The sequence below is a fragment of the Pinus tabuliformis genome, chromosome 7 (assembly GCF_031772625.1).
Source record: "Pinus tabuliformis cultivar Carrire ecotype Pingquan chromosome 7, CPIR1, whole genome shotgun sequence".
NCBI lineage: Eukaryota > Viridiplantae > Streptophyta > Pinopsida > Pinales > Pinaceae > Pinus > Pinus tabuliformis.
In genome coordinates this window covers 594,079,181-594,103,520 of record NC_142293.1, presented here as the reverse complement: position 1 = coordinate 594,103,520, position 24,340 = coordinate 594,079,181, and the positions used below count along the sequence as shown (strand labels likewise).

General features: G+C 38.1%; 1 protein-coding gene across 1 annotated transcript in view; it reads left to right on the top strand.

Moving 5' to 3' along the window:
• The window catches only part of LOC149248826 (putative prolyl 4-hydroxylase 3), an 87,574-nt gene that overhangs the window by 30,875 nt on the left and 32,359 nt on the right, over positions 1 to 24,340 (top strand). The window contains exons 5-7 of the mRNA XM_089458562.1: positions 10,409 to 10,538; positions 10,669 to 10,856; positions 11,071 to 11,158. Of these exons, the coding sequence (XP_089314688.1) occupies positions 10,409 to 10,538; positions 10,669 to 10,856; positions 11,071 to 11,144 (392 nt within the window). The 3' untranslated portion in view covers positions 11,145 to 11,158. The remainder of the gene's footprint in view (positions 1 to 10,408; positions 10,539 to 10,668; positions 10,857 to 11,070; positions 11,159 to 24,340) is intronic.

The following is a 24,340-nucleotide window of genomic DNA, read 5'->3' as shown; positions in this document are numbered from 1 at the left end:
AGAGGAGGATGGAGTAGAGTCATATGGCAGTGGTAGTGATGGTGATTATGACACAGAGGACTTGGACTAGTGAGTCATGACTAGTTCCACTGATGAGCTGTGATATTCCTACCTATTTTGTATCTACTCTATTTTGTATTGTAACTATTTTCCAGTGGCTTTCCCTTGGTATCTATGTAATACATTTTGATTTTGATGACTTAATGAAAAATCTGCAATTTATGGTTTTATATTTAAGTTCTACTTCTAAATTTCCAATTCTATTTTATCAATCATGATATTTCTAAATTTCTAGTTTCTTTTGTGCTTGAACAATTAATATGAACAATGAACATTGAATTGTGAACATCATTGATGTAGTAAATTAATTAACTAACTAGTTCTGAAATTGCAAAATTGTAAATACTAAATTAGTAAATAGATATTATCACAATTCACATTTATAGATGTTCTAATTTCTAAAAAATATAGATCGGGCACTATATTTCAGTATTATATATATATATATATATATATATAATGTGTCCCCCGTGTCCTGTGTCCTTGGTCGTTGTTTCTTGTGTCAAATACTCATATTTCTGTGTCCTCTGTGTCCCATGTCCTCGTGTCATGTGACTTGGCTAGTTAGGTATTTACTTTATCACATAGAGGATCTGAACCATTGAAGCTTGTAGATCAAGTATATTACCCAAAAATATAGATGCTTGTAGAACAACGACTCTCATACATAAATATACAAATTTCGAAAAAAAAACATATATATTCATGTGTATCCATATGAATCCAAACCATTATACACAAACATACAAAGTTTCTCATACGTATAGTAGGGAAGGGTTCAGATAACCAAAATAACACTGAGTGCAATCCATCTCTGAACCAAAAATGCATCAACAAAAAGGCTCTAGATGGCTTTCAGAGTACAAAAAAATCATGCTACATCATTTACCTACATACCATCAAAATCGTTGCCTATATTGGGTTTCTCATCATCAATATCACCCTCGAAGCATTCAAATAAGATGGAAAAATCTTAACATGTCAACTTGAGACTTTGTTTTTCAGTGATGGGTATATTTTTATTAGTGTCCTGACAGAGGAGTTCAACAATCAATGCCACCAACATTGAGGTACATAGAGAGTTTGATGCTCTTGAATAAATGCTAGTTCCATACCCTCATACATGACATAATCCAACGGAAATGTTGCAATCCCCCCAATCCTAAAATATTGAAGACTGTTATGTCTGCTGGATTTTGAGTGGGATCTAAAATTCTACTTTCTCCATATGAAATCCAATGAGGTTTGAAGTTTGAACCGCTCTTAAACATCCTGAAACAATTAATGGCCCTAAGGTTGAATATTAGTCTGCCCCACTCATAAGGTTGAATATTAGGTTGCCCCACTCATAAATTGTTGTTTCTTTTAAAAAAATTTGCATTATGAGGGTCCTTAGTTGCATTGTATGAAACCGACTAGTTCAGTACTGAACCTGCCTCTTCTGGTTCTGTGTTACCAGTCGGATTGGTTAAGGCCTGAAAACGGGTGGACTGGCTGATTCAACTGGTTCTGGTCTTATTCTGATAAAATTGCATGGGACAGTCGTTTTTTCCCATGATGGATACATTTACTTCAATATCTGATGATGCATGTACATCAACCCCTTTTCAAGAGAAGTGATATTACTTTTCCAAGTGACAGCTGCAGTTTAACCTTTATTTAGTCTGTGATGTGGCTTTTCTTCACAAAGTGTTCTTTTGGTTGGATTTGATTTCCAGGCTATAACAACTACATCATAACTTTAATGATATTTTTTCCTCTCAGTGATGGAGTTGTAGCTGTCAGACTTCCTTCTCTTTTTCTAGTGAAGCAGTGGTGGTGCTATTTGTCCAAGGCAATTTAGCTGTTCATATTTTTGTCAACAGTTGCTTCTCTCTCTCTCTCTCTCCCTCTTTCTGTATATATATATATATATAGGTATTGAAGGGCTCTCTGATTTTTATGACTTAATATCTTCACTAGCATTGTTATCTTTTACTTTTCTTATTAGGATAAGTTTTCTTTCAAGTTGTGTTTTTCTAGATTAAATGGCGATGGACACCCAATCAATTTGTGTCTCTGTAGATTTATTTTGTTTCAAGTTTCTCTTATAAAAATGGTACAACTGCAGATTGATGATGCCTTGATGTAAGAGCATCTGGACTTAGCCAGCAATGTGATTGTATGTTTACACGTTGTGGCTAAAATGAGATGAATTTCATTGACCTGAGTAGTCAAAGTCAGTTTTAGTAGAGCGGGTTGGACCTCTCGAAAATGATCTTTACTTCATTATTGTAATAATTAGAATATTGTATTATTTTTAGACTAACAGATAAGTTGTTAGTATAGGTGTGTAACAGAGCTTGGAAATAGAGATTTGATTGTTAGATTGATTAAAATAGGGATCGAGTTGTTAATGCAGTTAGGATAGGATTCGATTCATAAAAGAGAAAAATAATGTAATGGTGGATATTAGATGATTGAGAACAAAGTGTGTAAGCGAGAGCCTTGAGTGACAGAGATAGGGTTTGAGATTGAACAGAGGTCAGGAAACCGTTGTAATCGGGTCGAGAGGGCAGACTCTATAATTTACATTTTATTGAATAAAGGATTAAGTGTGGTGTTGCGTGTTAATCGTGGTGCAAAAGTTCATTTATATCTGTGTATCAACGTTCAAGACGTAATCGGATATTTTCCTTTGTTTTAACACTTTATTTATAAATCACGGTCAAGTAGTGTTAAGGGTTAATATTGTGGTTAAGCACTAAAACCTTCCCTTAAGTGCTTTTCTTTAAAGTATGAATTAAAGCACGTGGGTTGTATTTGATAAGTGGGAAGTGGTATCTCACGTGCTCGAAAGCAGGTAAGTGGTATCGTTCCAAGACCACGCGATTAGCCTTAGCATCCGACATGTGGCCGAGGAAAACCACTTTTCTCGCGCGCTCTCGATTTGATATCGACCGTGCAAGAATCCGTGCGAGATTGCGCAACGACCATTCGATTGGACGGGTAATATCGACGGTGGAGATCGTCCGGGCAAGTTGATAGGCAGACGACGCAATATCTGTTGGATCTGGAGGTTTAAGATCGTCCAGGCAAGTTGATAGGAAAAGTCAAGGTGGGATCGCCGGTGATTGGTCAGATAAAGCGGAAACCTTAGAAGGCAAAAACATGTAAAGAACCTATTTTCGCGTAGCTGATTGGTTATAAAGTTAACCATTAGTCTAATAAAAGACTACCACCTCATTGTTCGTCAACCTCTTGCGCCATTTTGGTATCAGAGCATAGAGATTAAGTTTTCTACCGTAAACATGCCAGAGTTGGCATAGGTCGGGGGAGACCTGTAGCGAATGCAGTTCTGCTGGATGAGATCCGGAGTCTGCGTACAAGGATGGAGACAATGGAGACTGCTCAGAGGAGAGCAACTGATGAAGGAGATGCCAGTGCGACAAAAGAATCTTCTGAGGAAGAAGAAGAGGTTGAAAGTGAAGCTACCAAAGTTCTCAAGGTGTTGGCTAAAGCAAGTGGAAGACCAAAGATGGAAATACCTTTGTATGATGGGAATTTCAATGTAGAAGAGTTGATGGACTGGATCAGTTCATTGGATAAGTATTTTGACTATGAGGAGGAGGTTGATGACAAAAAGAAGGTAAAATTTACAGTTACCAGATTGAAGGGTCATGTAGCTATTTGGTGGGATGAACTACAAACATCCAGAGCAAGAGAAGGGAAGTCCAAGATCAAACAATGGGATAAAATGGTAAGTAAATTGAAAGCTAAATTTATGCCAAAAGACTCAGTTAAATCTTTTCAAACAGTTACATAATTTGAGGCAAAGAATATACAAAAGAGTTTTACAAGCTGAACATTAGAGCAGGACATGCAGAGGGTGATGAAGAGAAGATAGCCAGGGATATCAATGGCTTAAGGTATGACATACATTCCATTTTCCACAATTCTTTCAATACTTTCCAAGTACCTAAATATTATTTCATGGACGAAAATATGATAATTTATCATTTCGATCCGTGTAGGAACATCATTTCCAATCTATTGGGTCCAAATTGGTGCTCTTCCTCATCCGAATCCGAATTCTGCGAAAAAACATTTCCAGTAGTTAGTCTTGGACAATTGATTCCTGAAAGTGTATGGATATCCGAGGATGAACCACTCCCCGAATCTGGTCAAATTATAGCAGTTGATGAGGAATCTTTAGTCATTAGATCAGCTAAACCTTATTTGGCTAAGTCCAAAGACAATTGAAGATGCCTATCAAGTTGCTTTGAAGGCAGAAGAAAAGATGCTAAGGAAGCAAAATCAAAGGAACAGAGGGAAAAGTTCAGCAAGAGGTAGAGGAACTACTAGACCAAGATTTCAACACCATCAGAGTGAAGCAAGAAGTTCAAGTAGTAGACCACCACAGAGAGGAGACTTTAGTAGAGGAAGATTTGCACCCAGAGGAAGAGGCCGAGGAAGAGAAATTCGGTGTTATACATGTGGAGAATGGGGACATGGATCATGGGACTGTCCTCATAATAAAGCAACAAATCAGAGGAATGTGAATGTGGCTGAGGCAAAGGAAGAAAAACCTCAAATTGCAGACAAGGAAGAATCACCTGAAGTAGGAGAATCCTTGTTGTTGAAAAGAGTATTGCTTAAGGCAGAGAAAGAGATAGGAGAACCAGCTCAGAGAAAGAGTTTATTCAGAACTACATGCAAGTCCAAAGGAAAATGTTGCAAAGTGATAATTGACAGTGGAAGCACTGATAACCTTGTTTCTACAGAAATGGTGGACAAGTTAGGACTAGTGAAAACAACACACCCTACTCCTTACAAAGTATCATGGCTGCAAAAAGGACATCAGCTTATTGTGACAGAACAATGCAAGGTAGAGATACAGATTGGTACTTATAAGGATGTGATATTGTGTGATGTAATGCCAATGGATGTATGCCACATATTGCTGGGAAGACCTTGGTAGTTTGATCGGAAAGCTATTCATGATGGGAGAAGAAATACTTACACTTTGGAGAAGGATGGAAATAAACACACACTGCTGCCATTGAAGGATGAAGCAGGCAAAGAAGTGCCTGGAAACAGTGTTATGCTGATGAGTGGGAAAGAATTGCTGCAAGAAGTCAAGAAGGATGAACAGATGCATTTTGCTGTCATAAGGAGACCTAAGGTAATTTTAACTTCCACAAACTTAGATGATTTACCTGAAGAAATCAAAACTCTGTTGAATGATTGTGCTAATATTATTGTGGATGAGTTGCCAAATGCATTACCACCAATCAGGAGTATTAGTCATCATATTGATCTAATACCTGGAGCAAGTTTGCCAAACAAAGCAGCATATAGATTAACTCCTCAAGAGAATGCAGAAGTTGGAAGACAAGTGCAAGAACTGATGGATAAGGGATTAATCAGAGAGAGTCTTAGTCCATGTGCTGTACCAACAATACTCAGTCCAAAGAAAGGTGGTGAATGGCATATGTGTACAGATTCCAGAGCCATAAACAAGATTACTATCAGGTATAGATTTCCTTTACCACGCATGGATGATTTGATGGATTGTTTAAGTGGGTCAAATTATTTTACTAAGATAGATCTGAAGAGTGGATATCATCAAATAAGGATTAGAGAGGGAGATGAATGGAAGACTGCATTTAAAACAAATAGTGGGTTGTATGAGTGGTTAGTGATGCCTTTTGGACTCACTAATGCACCTAGCACATTCATGAGATTAATGAATGAAGTCTTGAAGGAATATGCAGGCAAGTTTGTCATTGTTTATCTTGATGATATTTTAGTTTTCAGTAGGAGCAAAGAAGAACATCTGGAGCATCTTAAGTTGGTTTTAAAAACTTTGCAGAAAGAGAAACTGTTGATAAATCTGAAGAAATGTAGTTTCATGAAAGAAAAATTAGTCTATTTGGGATTTATAGTTTCTAAAGAAGGTTTGAAAATGGATCTAGAAAAAGTCCAAGCAATTTGGAACTGGCCTACTCCAAGAAACATATTTGAGGTAAGAAGCTTTCATGGTCTTGCAAGTTTCTATAGAAAATTTGTTAGAGGTTTTAGTCAGATTTGTGCACCAATTATTGAAACAATCAAAGAGACTAATCAGCCATTCAAGTGAACAAAAGCAGTAGACCGAAATTTTAAGTTGCCGAAGAAGAAAATCACAGAGAAACTAGTTTTAGCTTTACCTGATTTTGGGAAAGTTTTCCAAGTCGAAACTGATGCTAGTGTAGTTGCAATAGGAGCAGTTTTGAGCCAGGAACAGAGTCCAATAGCCTACTTTAGTGAGAAACTAAATGAAGCTAAGAAGAAGTATTCTTCTTATGATAAAGAATTCTATGCTATTGTGCAAGCTTTAAAAAAATGGAGACATTATTTCTACCAAAGGAGTTTGTATTGTATTCTTACAATCATGCATTATAGTTCATAAACAACCAGCCAAAATTTAACCAGAAACATGCCAAGTGGGTAGAGTTTTTACAGAGTTTTACTTTTGTGATAAAACACACAAGTGGCAAGTTGAACAAAGTTGCTAATGCTTTGAGCAGGGTAAATTTCATTGTGCAAGATATAAAAGTTGGTGTTGTAGGATTTGAAGAAATGGTTGATATGTATAAAGATGACGCAGAATTCAAAGATATCTATGCAGTTGTACAAAATCCAATAATTCATAACAGAAGTGAGTGGTTAGATTATCTTATCCAAGGAGGTTTATTGTTTAAAGGTAACAAATTGTGTATTCCCAAATGTTTTATGAAGGAAAACATAATCAAGGAGAAACACAGTGGAGGATTATCTGGTCACTTTGGACAAGACAAAACCTTTGCTCAGGTAAATGCCTTTTACTATTGGCCAAAGATGCAAACTGATGTTAAGAGATTTGTTGAGAAGTGCAGGATATGTCAACATGCTAAAGGGAGAAGCCAAAATACACGGTTGCACCAAACTTTGCCAATACCAGACCGACCATGGGATGCAGTTAGTATGGATTTTGTTTTGGGGTTACCTAGAACTCAAAGAGGGAATGATTCCATTTATGTTGTGGTAGATAGATTTTCCAAAATGGCACATTTCATTGCATGTAAAAAGACTAGTGATGCAACACATTGCTAATTTGTTTTTTCAGAAGTTGTAAGGTTACATGGATTCCCTATAAGTATTGTGTCTGATAGGGATACAAAGTTTGTTGGGCATTTATGGAGAACTCTTTGGTAGAATCTAGGTGCCACCCTTTGTTTCAGTTCAACATATCATCCTCAAACAGATGGACAGACCAAAGTAGTAAACAGAAGCTTGGGGAACATATTGAAAAGTTTAGTGAATAATAATCCTAAGCAGTGGGATTTAGCACTTGCTCAAGCTGAGTTTGCTTATAATGACACTCCAAACCGAAGTACTGGAATGAGTCCATTTCAGATTGTTTTTGGAATGAATCCAAGAGGTGTGTATGAACTCAGAAATTTGGGTAAATAGGAGACAAGAAGTGAAAAAGCTGAAGAGTTTGCAGAGCAGATGCAGAGACTACAAGAAGATGTCAAAGATAGATTGCAGGAAAGTAGTGGCAAATACAAATAGAGAGCTGATATGAAGAGGAGAGAAAAGGAATTCCAAGTGGGAGATCTAGTGATGTTATACTTGAGAAAGGAAAGATTTCCTGTTGGGACTTATAATAAACTAAAGATGAAAAAGATAGGACCATGCAGAATTGTGAGGAAGTTTTCAACTAATGCTTATGAAATTGAATTGCCAGAAGGGATTGGAATATCACCTATCTTCAATGTTGCAGATTTGTATCCATACAAAGAGATAGAGCTACAGAAGGAACCTGCAGGAGATGAAGTTCAAACTTTAAACTAGGAAGAACAAATGCCAAAGACAGCCAAAAAAGAGGTGGAAGCTGTTTTGGAGAAAAGAGTATCCAAAAGAACTAGAGGACATGTTTATTTTCAGTATCTAGTCAAATGGAAGGGACAACCAATGGAGGATGCTAGTTGGTTGACAACAGCAGAGTTGTAGAAGTATGGAGTAAACCCTGAAAGTCTGAGGGATGATTCTTTTCTTTCCCGGGAGTCTGATGTAGGAGCATTTGGACTTAGCCAGCAATGTGATTGTATGTTCACATGTTGTGGCTAAAATGAGATGAATTTCATTGACCTGAGTGGTCAAAGTCAGTTTTAGTAGAGAGGGTTGGACCTCTCGAAAATGATCTTTACTTCATTATTGTAATAATTAGAATATTGTATTATTTTCAGACTAAGAAATAAGTTGTTAGTATATAGGTGTGTAACAGAGCTTGGAAATAGAGATTTGATTGTTAGATTGATTAAAATAGGGATCGAGTTGTTAATGCAGTTAGGATAGGATTCGATTCATAAAAGAGAAAAATAATGTAACGGTGGAGATTAGATGATTGAGAACAGAGTGTGTAAGCGAGAGTCTTGAGTGACAGAGATAGGGTTTGAGATTGAATAGAGGTCAGGAAACCGTTGTAATTGGGCTGAGAGGGCCAAGACTCTGTAATTTACATTTTATTGAATAAAGGATTAAGTGTGGTGTTGCGTGTTAATCGTGGTGCAAAAGTTCATTTATATTTGTGTATCAACGTTCAAGATTTAATTGGGTATTTTCCTTTGTTTTAACGCTTTATTTATAAATCGCGGTCAAGTAGTGTTAAGGGTTAATATTGTGGTTAAGCACTAAAACCTTCCCTTAAGCGCTTTTCTTTAAAGTATGAATTAAAGTTCGTGGGTTGTATTTGATAAGTGGGAAACAGTATCTCGTGCGCCCGAAAGGAGGTAAGTGGTATTGTTCCAAGTCTGCGCGATTAGCCTTAGCGGTCGACACGTGGCCGAGGAAAATCACTTTTCTCGCGTGCTCTCGATTTGATATCGACCGTGCAAAAATCCACGTGAGATTGCGCAAAGGCTGTTCGATTGGACGGGTAATATCAACGGTGGAGATCGTCCGGGCAAGTTGATAGGCGGATGACGCGATATCCGTTGGATCTAGAGGTTTGAGATCAACGGTGCGGATTGAAGCGCTCAACCAAAAGGAAAAGTCAAGGTGGGACCGGTGGTGATTGGTCAGTTAAGGCAGAAACCTTAGAAGGCAAACACACGTAAAGAACCTGTTTGCACGCAGCTGATTGGTTATAAAGTTAACCATTAGTCTAATAAAAGACTACCACCTCATTGTTCGTCAACCTCCTACGTTATGCCTGTTTTTTCTTTTATTTTTTATTTGCTTCTTATTGGTTGGATACCAGCAGGAAATAATTAGCCACAGACCTGTAATAACTTGTTCTGATCACAGGTTAGATGAAGAGGGCCATAATCCAGTAGATGGAGCAAAGCTTTCATGCTACTTGTAAGAAACCTGCTTATGTCGTGGCATGACAGAACATAAATATCCGTAATGGATAAATAAATAAACAGATTAATATAGATGATAAACGATTATTTTCATAATGAAAAAGTAAGGTTACTAGTTTTGGCGAATGAAGTTTTGTTCTGTTTTTCTGCTGGTTCAAGTTTCTGTATAAGTGCTGTTGCTCTTATATTTTATAGTGATTCGTGCTTTTATCTTTATATATTCTTCCCTTACTGAACTCTCCTTCACAATGCTTGAGCTAATGTGTGAATTTGTGGTCAATGTTTTGTAAATCTTATTCAACATGATGGTCACCATTTTCACTGAATTGCATGTGAAAGTAATAAAAACAAGTATCACAATAAATGTCCTCAGCTGGTTGAAATATCTTTATCAGGTGTAGAATTCATTTATTACTTGTATGAGATGGATATTGGTCTGGCTTCACATTTTTCTCCTTAACTTATAAATTTTAGTTTCATAGATGTACACAGTTTTTCATTTTTTGATCTGTTAACAAGGTCATATAGATTGAACTTCAATAATTAAACTTGACATGGTTTAATATCTAAAAGTGATATTATACTGATCTATGAAAGTTGGATATATTGAACTGAAAATTGATCTACACCTGGTTTAATACCTACAGGTGAGATTCTTTTAGTTGTGCCTCTAACAAATGTCTTACTATCTGTGTCTTCATTGGCTTCATTGCTCACCGCCAATGTTGATCCTTTTGAACTGTTAACTTCTACACATGGTTACATAGAGAAGAATAACAGCTACTAATTTGAACCTACCATATGTCCATTGTCACCCATGAACTATATACAATATCTTATTTGTAATTGAATTTCTTTTATAGGATTGTCATTTTCCATGCAAGAACTAATACATTTCTTTCATTCTTTTGTATGGAGTAGCTTGAAACATGTTTTTTTTCCATGGATGTACTAATGATCAATACTGGTGCCAGAACATGGGGAAGGGCTCCAAGTTCTTCATTATGAGGTTGGGCAGAAGTATGAACCTCACTTTGACTACTTCCTTGATGAGTTCAATACCAAGAATGGGGGGCAGCGGATAGCTACAGTTCTTATGTACCTGTATGCCATTCACTCTTCCTTTTACTGTAGCAGTTATTTTTTATTTGTTTGTTTGGAATTTCTTGTTTGCGATTTAAATATCTACTAGAGATTGTCTTGTACCATTCTGATATTCTAGTTGTCAATGTAGTTCGGATGTGGAAAAAGGTGGTGAGACTGTGTTTCCTGCATCCAAAGTAAATAGTAGCTCCGTTCCTTGGTGGGATGAGTTATCAGAATGTGCCAAAGCTGGTATCTCTGTGAGACCAAGAATGGGAGATGCTTTACTCTTTTGGAGTATGAGACCTGATGCTGACTTGGATCCATCAAGTTTACATGGTAGGTATTTACTGGAATAGAATGCCGATTATTTGTTTTTATTACTGTTAGCAGTCACTGAAACATCTCAAGTAAATGATAAATTTCAAGGAAATATGACATCCCTAAAGAGCGTCTTCTATCAATAAAGGATGCATGTTAGGGTGCATTACTGGCTTGAACTTGTATTTGTATTATTCACATTGGTGAGATTTTTTTTTTGCACTTTATGCAGCTGGTTGTCCAGTCATTCAGGGTGATAAGTGGTCAGCCACAAAATGGATGCATGTTGAGGAGTACAAGGTTTGATGTGGCATTCAAAGGTAATTTCCATTTATTGCACAAGTTGGCAGCTTATTGTTTTGGCTTTACTCTGAAAAAATGACGAGTCTTCACAAAGAGAATCTACATTTTGGGACTTTTAGTGAACTAATTGCAGGGTTTTCTCACCTGGATTGGTTGTGTGCAAACAAACATATAAAGTACATGCTAAACTCCCCCCTTACCTCTTTTATCTCTTATTTCTAGGTGAATGAGGAAACTGTCATGACTAGCAAGTTTAACATCCTTATCGTGTGTATTAACTTTTAAGTTTCAACAAATAGCAATTGTTGAATCTTGTAAACTATCATAGTGAGATCCATTCACTGGATTTTGAGAAAGAACACTGAATTAAGACAAACGAGGATATGAATAGTGAATACTAAAAGTGCAGATGATACATACATAGAAGTAGCAGCTGATTGCTAAGCCGGGAGAGAGTAACTTATAAATCTGGGAAGAAAGACAACAGAAACTCATTTGTATACCATCTATATGTTGTTTAAACATCATCAATGGTCTAAACCAGGTTTATGCTTTGTGACAATGGGTGAAGAAATGTAGTAGATACCTCTATACCATTCAATTGAACAACTATAATTTATGTGGAAATCTCCTGTCTGGATGTGCGTGATTCTGAACTGGAATAATAGATTAAATCCTTGAGAGTGATATATTTTTGGTTAGAGAACTAGTTGGAAGAATTGTTCAAGAACCAGGCAATACTAGGCAACTCATCCATGACTGAATCAATTTACAGCATGAAGAGAGTATAGCTGGGAATGGACATCAGAGTGTTCTCAACTTTAGTAAATGACAACTGTTTACTGCAAAGAAAACACAATTGCCTTATTTGAATATGTACTAATTGTCGACAAAATGTCACGTGTTTCTGTTTTTATTGAACTGAAACTTTTAGGAAGATTTTCATTATTGTACTTGTCTACTTTTAATACAAATGTTCTCGGTAAAGTTGATGAACATTTGCTATGTTTCATCGAAATTTGAAAATGTCCATCTTACATTTTAATATCTAGATAAAATAAGATGATTTTACTAGCGTCCAATGAATGGCCAACAAAAGTAGTTCAATGAGACTAAATGAGTACCATTAATGTAATACAAAGTGAGAGGGCTATGGCGGCTCCTACATCTAAGCTAAGAATGAGTAAATAAACCTAACAGCTCTAATAAAAATGCCATATAGGGAAATGTAGATTGTTTGAAAAGGAAAGAGTACAAGGACATAAATTAAAATGAGTATATGAGTTGAAATTCCATCCAAAGAAGAGAGCATGTCAAGTGGCATTGGAGCTGTGGGCAGAGATTGAAAACAATTGAGGGAAGACTCCTCATCTAAGTCCTTGACCATTGTAATGGGGCCAATGCATTGTTTGAGAAGGGTGATTGGCGAGTAATTAGGGTTGAGGGGTCCCTGTTATGCAATATGAGAGGGATCCTAGGATGAGAGCATGATTGAGGAGCCCCACCACTCCTACCATGTGAAAATTCCTTAAACTGGAATCCCTACTGCAACAACTGATGATATTTCTCCTACTTGTTAGAATTACATGAACAAGTTATTTGTAGTTTCCTACGGCAAACATCGAAATACATACACTGCAGCCTACACCATTTAAAATAATATGCCGAAACAAGAAACTAAACAAGAGAAAGATACAACACAAATGACACAATTATTTTTGGACAAATATCCCCGGAAAAACCCAATGCGGGAAAACCGGTGCAACAAATCTAAGGGTTTTATTATTAAGCATACTTTATTTTTGAATACAACCTCTGGATGTCTTGCTGGCAATCCAGTATAGAGAATGTCACTTGGCAGAAGAAATTAGTGAGATTACCTCACTCTACACTGCAAGTCTTGGCTGATCTGGCAGATGAACCAACGAGCTCCCCGACTACTAATGCGCTGCCCCTGCATGGGCCTGCGTTAGCCTCTAAGGCACTTTGTCACCTTTGTTGGGAATTGATTTTCTCTCTGGAGTTGATTCCAGCCCTCCCGGCTCAGAATGTTAGCCTCCCAACAAATCTCAGACCTCTGCGTGAAGGCTCTGCGCTGCTTTGCGTGGGCCCTGCGCGAGCCCTTCCTAGATTTGTGTCACCCTCTATGCCAACTGCGCTGCCTCCTTTGTGTGTCTCTCTGCCCCTCTTTGCGTGATCACTACAAATCACTGTGTTGCCTCTAGCTTCAACAATTCGATTTGACTGATCAACTCTGTGTGTGTCATCCAAATGACCCTCAAGCCTCCTTAAATAATCTTCTCGTTGACATTCAACGGTCCAGATTAGAAGCTAATCAATGGCTAAGATCATTTCTGCTTGATCCTCATCTTCTTCTAGAAGTTACACCCACAGTTAAATTAATACCTATTAATTATTTTAATTTCCTAAGTTTAAACTTAGGGTCCCATTAAAAATAATTAATTATTTTAATAAAACTGTCTCCGGGTGGAATTTCCCAAAATGAGTTCCTTCCGTTGTTTCCTTGGGAATTAGCACCCTATTAATTAGGGAAATTCCTCAATATGAATTGCGCAATCCTCATAGGCCTTCCTCTGCACTATTTCTATCTGTCTCTTTGCTTCCTAGACAAGCCCAAGCTAGTACTTAACCAAATTTTGGCTTGTCCAAGTCCCTATTTCCTTGCGTTGTTTCCTTGGGAATTAACACCCTATTAATTAGGGAAATTCCTCAATATGAATTGTGCAATCCTCATAGGCCTTCCTCTGATTGCATGCACCACTTGTACAATTCAAATGATTATACAACTGATAGCACATTCAACATTGTCCTTGAACTACAATCTCAACTGGGTAACTCTCAGATCTGACATGCATGAGTTATTTATGAGTGAATCATCAATTAATTGGTTGAACACATGAACCAACACTCCACTTTCTAACCTCCTACTAGTTCCTCCATCAGTTGGAACTAGTTTAACTGACTTTAACTCAGTTAAACTGAATTAATTAATTACAACTCAAAATAAACTCAACCAGGGATCCTATAATGTAGGAGACACTCTACATGACTCTAGTTAGACCCTCAACTCGAATTAACTGAGCCAACTAAGTCAATATAACTTAAGTTAACTCATACAAGTTGTCTTGTGATGTGGAATTACAATTTTATCCCTAATTTAATTCAAGGACAAAATTAAATTAGGATTTTCTTGTTGCATTTTCAAATTTCAACATAGAGCAACAACATGAATAGGAAGATGATCATAAGGAATAAATCCAGGTCCATCTAGATGGAAAAGTCTAATAATATCATTAGTTACCTCATGAGGATCACCTGCACATGGGATCGACTTGCAAATGTTGGGGGGAAGGTGGGGGACACAAAGCTCATGAACATGTCACTAAATGGTCTTCCCAAGTCATGGGATCTATTTGTCAAAGGAATTTGCAATCGAGAGCACCTTTCCAATTAGGAGAGGCTCTGGGATAACTACATCTCTGAAGAGACTTAAAAGGAGTCTAAGGTTGACATGCATGAAGATTAAGAGGAGAACCTGGCCTTGGTTGGTATGGCCAAGAATGGCAAAGCAAAGGGTTTCAAAGGTAATAGTGAGGGGGCAACCTCTCACCCTGGAAAGAAGTAGGGCTTGAGTAAAATCAAGTGCTCCAATGGCCACAAGAGTGGGCACTGTGCATCATAGTGTCTGGAGAAGAAGGGGAAGGGAAAGTCGCTTAAGGAAACAACATTAGTAGAGGGAGGTTCAACTTGATGAGTTTGCAACGAAGTTCAAGAAGGAATCTTATTTGTCTCTTGTCTATCTACCAACACCAATAGTAGGAGCGCTTGGTACTTGGATAGTGGTGCATCAAGCCATATGACAGAGGCATGAGAACTTTTTAGTAATCTAATAGTGTGACTCATATTTGCCTATGGAGCTTGGTAACGATGACAAGTATGCAATGAAGGGGGTTGGAATTGTTAAGTTTCAACTAGAGTGGGGAGGGACATTGAAAGCCAAGGACGCGCTGTTCATATCAAGATTGAAGAAATACTTTCTCTCAGTATTATTATACTCTCTCAGCATTAGTCATGGAGGACAAAGGATTTGAAGTCAAATTTAGGATTGGGCTAGTGTTCATTCATCCAAAGAAATCCATTAGGGTTAGAGAGAGCAACTTATGCAAGTTAACCAAAAAATTTGTTCAAACATTGAGGAATGCTTAGGAGCATGTGGAGGCTCCTACGAGCGCATTCAAGGAGAGAATACCTCCAAAGAAGGATAGTGTGCCATGACTGGAGGAACAACATGCTCCAGGTGGCTCTTCAAGAAGTACCTCCCTCGCGAAGAGGGAGTGTTGATGTTTATAGCTTTGCCAAGTACTTTTGTACAAATGTAAGTGACAAAGGGTGCAAATGTTGCCTAATACACCCTTAACCTTAGCAATTACTTTAGTGGTTAAAAAAATGTCATTTTATAATATAAAGGTGTTAATTTTTCAGTGTTCTATGCTTAACACAATCACTTATTACAATTCCTCTTCAATTAGCAATGACTTTATCCAATAAATTCAATCTTCCAACAACAATAAGCAATTGTAGATAGAACAATAATCCAAATGCATAATAGAAGACAACCAAGAACAATAGAGACACAATATTTGGTCAAAGACTAGGGAGAAACCCCACAAGGGGGAAATACCTTGCCAAATTCTTCATATATTAGGTTGTCATCAAATGTTCAACAGAGAGATATAATGTTCAAGTAAATCCACAACGATTCAAAGGGTCAAGCCTTGACTAACCAAGTCAACTATCTAGTATCCAGTCCAAAATGAGCGAAGTAGTCAAATATGATCCAAAGTCAAATCTCTCAATTTTGGTCAGAGTTAACAGTAGGAAAAGAATCCTTAAGCTGTCAACAGTCAATGGTAAAAACAACCTCCAAAGAATTTAGTCAAAGCAATAGTCAACTTGACCTTCTGACCTCGGTCAAATCTAGTCAAAACAATCAACAAATCTACCACATATTTTTGTCAAAGTCAAGGTGTTGACCTGCGAAGACCCTAGCCCAGAATCTGAAGTCAATGCTAGTCAAAGTGCTTTGAAAAATTCGGTCAATCTTCAAGTCAACTCGACCCTCCAAACAGATTAGAAGTTCAAAGTCAAACCATGCTCGAAGTCCCAAAAGTCAATGTTGGTCAAAGGCCCAAAACAGAAGACATTCAGCCAACAGAAAAAGACTCGCTCTCCTTCGCGCCTGTAAAAATGAACCTACAATTTCAGAAATAGTCGAACAACACAAGAGAAGAAATGCAATGTGATGATGCCTGCAAGTGATGTGACATGAGGTGTATTTATATGAGGTTGATGAGGTGGCTTTTCCTTGCCCATGTCGACTTGTACTTTTTTGCACATGTGGGTTTCACATTAAAAATAATATTTTTCCTTGACCAAATTAAATTCTTCCAAAGGCTAGTAGGGCCTCCAAAGAGTGAGGAAGGCTTCCCAAAGGAGGGAATTTCTCCCTGAGTTGTGAAATTTCAACACTCCCTCTCAGCTAGGGTGGAATTTCCGACTGCATCATAAGTCTCATCTCAAATGTCTCGTCATCATCATCAATTTATCATAACTCTGCTCATCTCTGCTCATTTTTGCTCATCTGCTTGAACAATCTCAAATCTAAAATAGAAGAATCATCATAGGGGACTCAGGTTTCCACCCTATATCTATGGGCAATAGGCGAGATACTACTTACCATGAAAGGTAAGGATCACACATTGTCCTATTGATCGATGACACTAGGCGAGATACTACTTACCATGAAAGGTAAGGATCACACATTGTCCTATTGTTCGCTGATCTTCCAACCTTGATCCTCATGAGTCAAGTGGTACAACACCTACATCCCATCACTTGAGCGAGATACCACTCACCATAAATAGTGAGGATCACACACTGTCTCAAGTCTCCTCACCCATTGGCGAGATGGGTGGCAATCCCAACAAGCCCAACTTGTGGGTAGGATGCATACTGGGGTATACTCTACCAAGTCCCAGACTTGATGGTAGGGGGAGATACGCACTTGTCATAAATGACAAGGATTACACACACAACCTACAGTGGCAATAGGTGAGATACTACTTACCATGAGAGGTAAGGATCACACCTTATCCTATTGTCCAAAGTTTCCTCAACCGCAAGAGCTCTCTGGCTCAATTCCTCTCCCTAGGAGCTCAAATTGGGGGGGGGGGGGAGAGCATAGCTCAGTGTCCTCGATCAACCGTGACCCTTTCCCGGGAGGGTTACGCCCATCAGTCCAAGTTGCTCTCTGAAGAGCAAGAACTTCCCTTCTGACAAAGCCTTGGTAAGAATATATGCTATCTGTTGATCAGTCGAAATGAGATGGAGTCTTACGTCTCTGCTCTGCACCATATCTCGAATGTAGTGATATCTAATCTCAATATGCTTGGACTTGTCGTGGAACATGGGATTCCCTGTTAGTCGGATCCCACTCTTGTTGTCGCAATATATAACTGCCATATCCAAAACCTGCTCAAACAACTCTCCAAAGAGCTTTCTCAACCAAACTGCCTCGTAGCTAGCTATGCTAGCAACAATATACTCTGCCTCAGTCGTGCTAAGGGCAACGGACCTCTGCTTCCTGCTCATCCAAGATATCATGGCGAATACAAGCCTAAAACAACACCCTAATTTGCTTTTCTTGTCGATAACATTTCCGGCCCAGTCAACATCATTGTATCCATGTAGCTTCATATCTCCAACAGTATATCTTAGATTGAGATTAATTGTCCCATGTAAATATCTCAACACATGCTTAATAGCGACCCAATGTACATGTAGAGGCTCAGTCATGAATGGACTCAGAGTGTTAACTGCAAAGCATATGTTTGGTCGGGTGTTCACAAGGAACCTTAGTGCCCCAATCAATTGTTGGTACTCAGAGGGATTCTCTATATCAGGTCTTGCAACTTCTCCACATAGCTTCTTGAAATTCATCTCCATTGGAGTGGCCATGGACTTGCATTCCACCATTCCAAATTTTCATAGTAGCTTCACAACATATTTTCCTTGTGAAAGGAAAATCTCACAAGGTCTTGGGCACACCTCTAAGCCTTAGAATTAGTGCATCAATCCAATGCCTTTCATTTTGAACTCAGAGGCCAACTCCCTCTTACACTCTAGAATCAGAGGCTCACCACCTATCAAGAATAAGTCATCAACATATAAAACCAAAATAAGGGGCATACTTTGGACAACTTCGAAGTAGAGGTTTGGGTTGGAATTACTTCTTGTAAATCCAAGCTTCATCATGTAACTATTAATGCGGGCATACCAAGCCCTGAGGGCTTGCTTCAATCCATAAAATGCCTTCTTCAACCTGAACACATGAGTGTTCTGGTCCTGTACTCCAAACCCTTGAGGTTGCTCAACATATACTTCTTCCTGGAGTATGCCATGTAGAAACACGACCTTCACATCCATTTGGTGAAAAGTCCATCCTTGACTAGTAGTTAGAGCAACGATAGATCGAATAGTAGTATAGTGGACAATTGGTGCAAATAAATCATCATAGTCCACTCACTCTTTCTGGGAGAAACCTCTAGCCACAAACCTCACCTTATATTTCTCAATACTTCCATCTACCCCATGCTTGATTTTGTACAACCATTTTGAAGTCACCACAGACTTTACTTTGGGTCTCAGAACCACTTGCCACATGTCATTTTTCATGAATGATTCATATTCCTTTTTCATAACATTCTTCCATACCTGCTCTTTCACCGCTTCTTCAAAGGTGTGTGGTTCAGCCTAAATGATGTTGCTCATAGCCACAACATATCACTAATATTGGCATGGCTTCTTGCTTTCCCTAAAGGTTCCTCTGGTAGTAGCATGCCTTTTAGTGTCTTGTAAAGTGTCACGAAGCTAAAGTGGTATCTTCCTGGTGGGAGGATCACTTGGAAGGGGATCTAAGGGGTCCATGGGTTCCAAGGGATCATCAACAACATTCATCTCAAGTTCAGGCAAAAGAGGACCTTCTAGTAGGTCCATGTCATCATCCTTATTTTCAACTTTGGGAGGAGGAGGAATGTCCCTTGCTTTTCCAAGGGCAACTTCTTCATCGAATTTCACATCCCTACTAAACTCAATATTCCTTTGACCAGGCACATATATTCTAAAAGCTTTAGAATTTTCACAATATCCAACAAATGTACCTTTCTTTCCAGAAGCTTCTAGCTTGTTCCTCTTATCCTTCGACACACGAAAGTATATGAGACTGCCAAATATCCTCAGATGTCCAACATCGGGCTTTACACCTGTGAAAATTTCTTTAGGAGTCCTGTCACCCAAGGCTTGCTGAGGAGTCTTGTTTTGAACATAGACTGCTATGATAACAACTTCACCCCATAGAAACTTACACAACTTTTGATCATGCAACATAGCTCGGGTAGCCTCCATGATGGTCCTGTTCTTCCTTTCAGCCACTCCATATTGCTCAGGGTTGTAAGGTACAATAGTCTCCTTCTTGATTCTTGCTCTCTTGCAAAAGTTAATGAACTCATTTGAAATGAATTCTCCAACATTATCAGACTTGGAGATTGTGATTCTCTTCCCTGATTAATTCTCTATTAGTACCTTGAAGTCCTTCAACATATCAAATGCCTTGTCCTTGTGTTTCAAGGAGAATATCCATGTCTTTCGTGAGAAGTCATCCGCAAAGATTAAATAATGTAGATAGCCCCCAAGAGATTTCACTGGCATGGTTCCACATAGATCAGAATGAATGAGTTGAAGAATACCACCGGTCCTGTAGCTGCTAGAGGGGAATGGTCACCATGTCTTCTTTCCACTTGTACATCCCAGATAAACTCCATCATGATTTGCCTGAACCTTAGGCATCTAGAAACCATCTTCCTCACCTTACGTAGGGCATCATAGTGAAGGTGAGCAAATCTTCGATGCCACAATTCACATTGATGATTGCTATCATGGACCAATGCATGTATCAGTCTTCCATCAACTTTGTAAAGGCCTTCAATTCTTGATCCCAATATTCAGGCATCCCATAAACTAGATTCCATGGGCCATGTAAGAACTTTTCATCTTATAAAAGCAACTGTCATTCCCTTGTCCTCCAAGGCAAATATAGATACCAAATTCTTTTTCAATCTCGACTCATATAGAACATCCTGTAGATGTATTGTAATCTCGACTCATATAGAACATCCTGTAGATGTATTGTAATCTCGACTCATATAGAACATCCTGTAGATGTATTGTTTCACCATAATCCAAGTGAAATGAAACAGAACCAAAGCCATTCACAAGATGGGTGGAATTGTCCCCAAGAATGATTTTCAAATTTGTCTCCCTCTCAACCAAGTTTGAGAGGACTTCACAATACCTAGTGAAGTGTCTCAAGGCCCCACTATCTACCAACCAACTATCAAAACCAATCCGGAGGAGAGGAACTAGAAAGGGCAGAAATAAGAAAATATTCAGATTGAGTAGCAACAATATTATTTCCATACGTTGAGTTTCTTGATCTCTTTTGAGGACAATGGCTTTCTTCACGATCATCAGGAGCTTCTCCCTTTCTATAATTGAAATCATTCCTTCTTTTTCTATCATTGAACTTGTTGTTGTTGTAGCCACGATTGTTGTTGTAGTTGGACCTTATCTTTTCAGGACAGTCTCGAGCATAGTGACCATGCTTGTGGCAATTGTAGCATTCAATTCTTTTCGATCTTCTATGGGAGTCTTTAGATTTAGGGGTAGGCTTTCTTGTATTAGATGATCTTCCTCTTCTTGTCTTAAGCAACAAATGTAGTGCTCTCCCCTTCTTCATGCTTTTGAATTCTCCCTCTAGATATCATCTTGGTCTCATCTCATCAAATGTCGGGAACCTGTCATTGTTGCTAATAGTTGTAATAAATGTCTCCCAAATAGGTGGAAGACCTCTAAATGCAATTAGTGCCAACTCTCTATCAAAAGTAACTTCTTCCGCAGACAACAATTGATCTTTGAGTTGGGATATCCTCATGAAGTATCACTGCACAATCTCTCCCTTATTCATCTTGATGTTCCTGTGTTGATTCTTCAAAGAAAGAATGTGACTCAAGTTGTTGACTTCGTACATCCCAACCAGCTTATCATATATTTCGTTGGACTTCTTCAATTTCGAAATATAAACAATCAAATGATCTCTCAATGAATCAATAATAATCTTCCTAGCTTTGATCTCACCTTTATTGTACTTGGCTTTGATGGCAGCAAAATCATTCTCTGGAGGCTCAGGTACTTTTCCTTCAACATATTCCAAGACCATTTTCATCCAAAGTCACATCCAACTTGGTTTTCCAAACCACATAGTTAGATGAATCATTAAACTTCTCTTCAACCTTGAAGTGTGAGGTAGACATCTTGACCAAGTCAAATAAACTTCTTCAAATCAGATTCCTTCAAAGGTGATTGCTCTTATCTCCTTGGGCTTGTCTTAACCTGCCTGTGATACCATGTTAATTTTTCAATGTTATATGCTTAACACAGTCACTTATTACAATTCTTCTTCAATTAGTAATCATTTTATCCAATAAAGTCAATCTTCCAACAACATTAAGCTATTGTATATAGAATAGTAATCCAAATGCACAATAGAAGACAACCAAGAACTGTAGAGACAACATTTGGTCAAAGACCAAGGAAAAACCCCAGAAGGGGGAAAACCCTTTCCAAATTCTTCTTCTATTAGATTCTCATCAAATGTTCAGCAGAGAGATACAATGTTCAAGTAAATCCACAATGAGTCAAAGAGTCAAGTTCTTGACTAACCAAGTCAATTATCCAATATCCAATCCAAAATGAGCAAAGTAGTCAAATTTGTCAATAAAGTCAAAGTCTACAGTAGCAAAAGAAGCCCTAACCAATCAACGGTCAACGGTCAAAACAACCTCCAAATAATTCGATCAAAGCAGCAGTCAACTCAGCCTTCCAAGCTCAGTCAAATCTAGTCAAAACAATCAAGAAATATCCCACAGAATTCAGTCAAATCCAAGGAGTTTACTTGCAGAAAACCTAGCCCAGAATCTGAAGTCAACATTGGCCTAAGTGCTCTGAAAATGTTTGGTCAACCTTCCAGTCAACTTAGTCCTCCAAACAGATCAAAAATTCAAATTCAAACCATGCTCCAAGTCCCAAAAGTCAACGTTGGTCAAAGGCCCAAAACATAAGACAAATTCAGCCAACAGAAAAAGATTCTCTCTCCTTCACATGTGTGAAAATGAACCTGCAATTTCAGAAGTAGTCGAACCACACAAGAGAAGAAATGCTTGATGTGATGATGCCTCCAAATGATGTGACATGAGGTGTATTTATATGAGGTTGATGAGGTGGCTTTTCCTTGCCCAGGCCGACTTCTACTTTTGTGCACATTTGGGTTTCATAATAAAAAAAATATTTTTTCTTGACCAAATTAAATTATTCCAAGGGCTAGTAGGGTCTCCAAATAGTGAGGAAGGCTTCCCAAAGGAGGGAATTTCTCCTTGAGTTCCCAAATTTCAACAAAAGTGAGTTATTCTAATTAAATGCAAAGGTTTTTGTAGTAGTGAATTAGATGAATCTTAGTTGTCAATCTCAAGTTAGGTAAGAGCTAATCTCAGTCGTGAATTACTTTGGCGATTAGGGTTATGGATTTAGTCATAACTCAAGATTATAAAAGAAAGGCTATGCTAACGGAGAAGAGACAAAATAAATCTTGAGCACAACACACAGTGGGATAAAGAACTCACTGGTTGGGTGGAGAAGGACTTCCATTCAAGTGTGTTGAGTCTGAGGAAGGTGCAAGGAGCAACAAGGGAGATCCAGATCAGCTAGGATAGTTGGAAGTCTAGGGCTTGATCAACTGGATTAAATCTATGTTCCTTACTGTATATTTAATTTCCACAGTGGGCCATTTTCCTAGTAAGGGAGCTTGAGTAGGTTATGTGTTATTGAATTTTTTGATTGGGAAGAAAATTTGTGCTATTGTGTGATTGAAATTGGTTGTGTTATTTGCTTTCACTGGATATTTTTATTAATGTTAAGATCCCAATCGTGCTTCTGTTCATTAGATTTGAGATAATCTTCTAGGTAATAAGTTTGCCAGGTTACTGGGTTTAGAATTTAACATCTTCACTCAAGGAACCGTGTTTTTGAAAATTGTTGATGCATTTTGATAAGGTGAAAGATGCTAACCTATTATTTCAGCTTTCGGATGAGATTGTTATGTTTATGGGAGAAACAAATGTCATTTAGAGCATCACTACTAAGGCCTCTAACTATGTTCTTGTTGGTAAAATGTTAGAGTCCAAATACAAGACCATACTTTGGACCCCATGAGCTACACATTGCATAGAGTCATAGACCTCATGCTCGATGACATAGGGAAACAAGATTAGATCAAAAACACTATAGAGCATGCCAAATGCATAACAATATACATCTAGAACCACTCAAAGGTATTGAACCTAATGAGGAAAAACAATGGGGGAAAGGACTTTGTTAGGTTTGTCATCACGAGATTTACAAGTCACTTCCTCACATTGCAATCTCTCCATTCGGAAGTATAAAACTTCTAAAAAATGTTTTCAAGTGATGAATGGAATGGATCTTAGTGGGCTTGCAAGCAAGATGCAAAAGAACCAAAAATAAAGTTTTTGATAACACTTTGTGGAAAAAAGTATTTGAGATTGTGAAAATTGGAAAACCACTTGTTAAGGTGATATAGTTGGTGGGATGGAGGAAAAATGGGCATGGGTTACATCCATGAAGCTATGGATCAAGCAAAAGAGCATATAAGGACAAGCTACAAATGTAGATTAGCTAAGTACGAGCCTATTCGGGAGATCATTAGTAACAAATGAAATAATCAACTCCATTGTCCTATGTTACATCCATGAGGCTATGGATCAAACAAAAGAGCATATAAGGACAAGCTACAAATGTAGATTAGCTAAGTACGAGCCTATTCGGGAGATCATTAGTAACAAATGAAATAATCAACTCCATTGTCCTATACAGATAGGTTGGTATTTCTTGAACCCGAGATATCCTTACAAAGCTTAGTTAGGATAAGATCAAATTGAAGAGATCAAAGATAGGTTGTACAAGTGCTTGGAGTGCATTGTCCTTGATGA